At 55.9% G+C, this 1,573-nt stretch overlaps 1 protein-coding gene across 1 annotated transcript; it reads right to left on the bottom strand.

Moving 5' to 3' along the window:
* Positions 1-150: 150 nt before the first annotated feature.
* GNI_218500 (hypothetical protein) lies at positions 151-378 on the bottom strand (the record flags this gene model as incomplete). The annotated part of the gene is made up of 1 exon (XM_011135584.1): positions 151-378. A coding segment is annotated over one exon (228 nt), but the record flags the coding sequence as incomplete, so codon positions are not given.
* Positions 379-1,573: the final 1,195 nt, after the last annotated feature.

Here is a 1,573-nt window from a genome sequence, read left to right as displayed (position 1 = left end):
CGCACTTAGATTTTTGGTCCGCCCAAATTTACGAACCATAATCGTTTCCCTTGCCTTGAGGTAGGAATTGTTACCAGCTAACACAGACACGTCCCCTGAGCAGATAACAAAATGACAGACCCGTCTAGTAGCCAGATTGTACTCCTGCACCAGCTTTTGGCGAAAGAGGTGGAGGCAAGGAGGAAGGCGGAGGAACAGGTGGCGGAGGCAAGGAGGAAGGCGGAGGAACAGGTGGAGGCAAGGAGGAAGGCGGAGGAAGAGGTGGTGGAGGCAAGGAGGAAGGCGGAGGAAGAGGTGGTGGAGGCAAGGAGGAAGGCGGAGGAAGAGGTGGAGGCAAGGAGGAAGGCGGAGGAAGACCTTGAGGAGATGAAGAACCGGCTGTCTCGGGGCGTCGCCAGCGTGACCCCGGGTGCTGTGTCGACAACGGAGGTGGAGTCCGCGTTTGTGGTGGACTGCGCCGAGGCGTTTTCAGAGGCGTACATTAGGGACCCTCACGGTCTGACCCCGACGGAGTTCGTAGGCATATTGGGCCAGGCGGCTGAGGACGTGGCGAGCACCTCTGTGGGCGCTGTTACGCAGTCTAGCGGCTGGGGAAAATCCCGTTTGTTCGCGGAGGTTAGTAAGCAATTCCGGTGTTTGTATATCAGCATGGGACAGAGCCTGAACACATACCCGAGGACAACCAACAATTGCAGAGCGCTGTTGTCAATCCTAAACACGTCAATGACCGATGCAACAGCTGACTTGATTGTTGCGCATCTGAGGATGTGTCTTGCGGATATGCTGGCGGAAGCGAGCACGGATGAGCGGATTTTTGGTCTTTCGCCGGAGGAATGGTTTCAGTATCAGGTGCATAGCTGGTCACCTCGGTACAAGGTAGAATCGCCGTTAACACCTGTATCCCCCGAAGCCGCATCCAAGCAACTTGAAATGGCAGTTACGGAATTCAAAAGACGCTTCGGCGTCAGATATGTTCTTGTACTCTGCGATGAGGCGGCCACACTGTTACGGCAGTCGAACGTTGTAGACATGCAGAACTTCCGGCTGTTCAGGAGAGTCTTCACCGTGCAGGGCATCACGGCGTGCTTTGCGAGTACACAGTCCAAAGTGCAGAACTTCGCTCCTGCTCTACACCGTGATGATTCGTGGAGATTCTACCGTGTGAATGATATGGACAGTCCGTACATGCCTGCTCCGTTTATCTCTGTGAGCCCTCCGGACATCGGGATGAAGCTGACGTCGGAGGCTAAAGAGCTGCCTCCGTATCCTCTTGCCTTGAGCGACCTACATTCCCCCGCTTGGTTGTCGCGATTTGGCAGGCCGCTCTGGTTCGCTTTCGCCAGACACTCGCTCGTGCGCGAGCACCTGAGCCAGGTTCTGGTGGCGGTAGCGAAGAGCAAAATGAACTTCGATACTACCGGCAATTCCGTTGGTTCCTTGGCTGCCGTGATGTGTGTGGCGGCGTTGAAGCCCACCCCCAGCGTTGAGCTGGCAGAGCAATTGGTCCACAGTCACATGGCGACTGTTGTTCATGTGTCCAGGAACCGCGAGCTGCTCTACACGCATTACCCCT

Source organism: Gregarina niphandrodes, assembly GCF_000223845.1.
Source record: "Gregarina niphandrodes unplaced genomic scaffold scaffold00167, whole genome shotgun sequence".
NCBI classification, from domain to species: Eukaryota; Apicomplexa; class Conoidasida; order Eugregarinorida; family Gregarinidae; genus Gregarina; species Gregarina niphandrodes.
The sequence above is the reverse complement of the archived record's forward strand: the minus strand, read 5'-3'. Positions and strand labels throughout refer to the sequence as shown.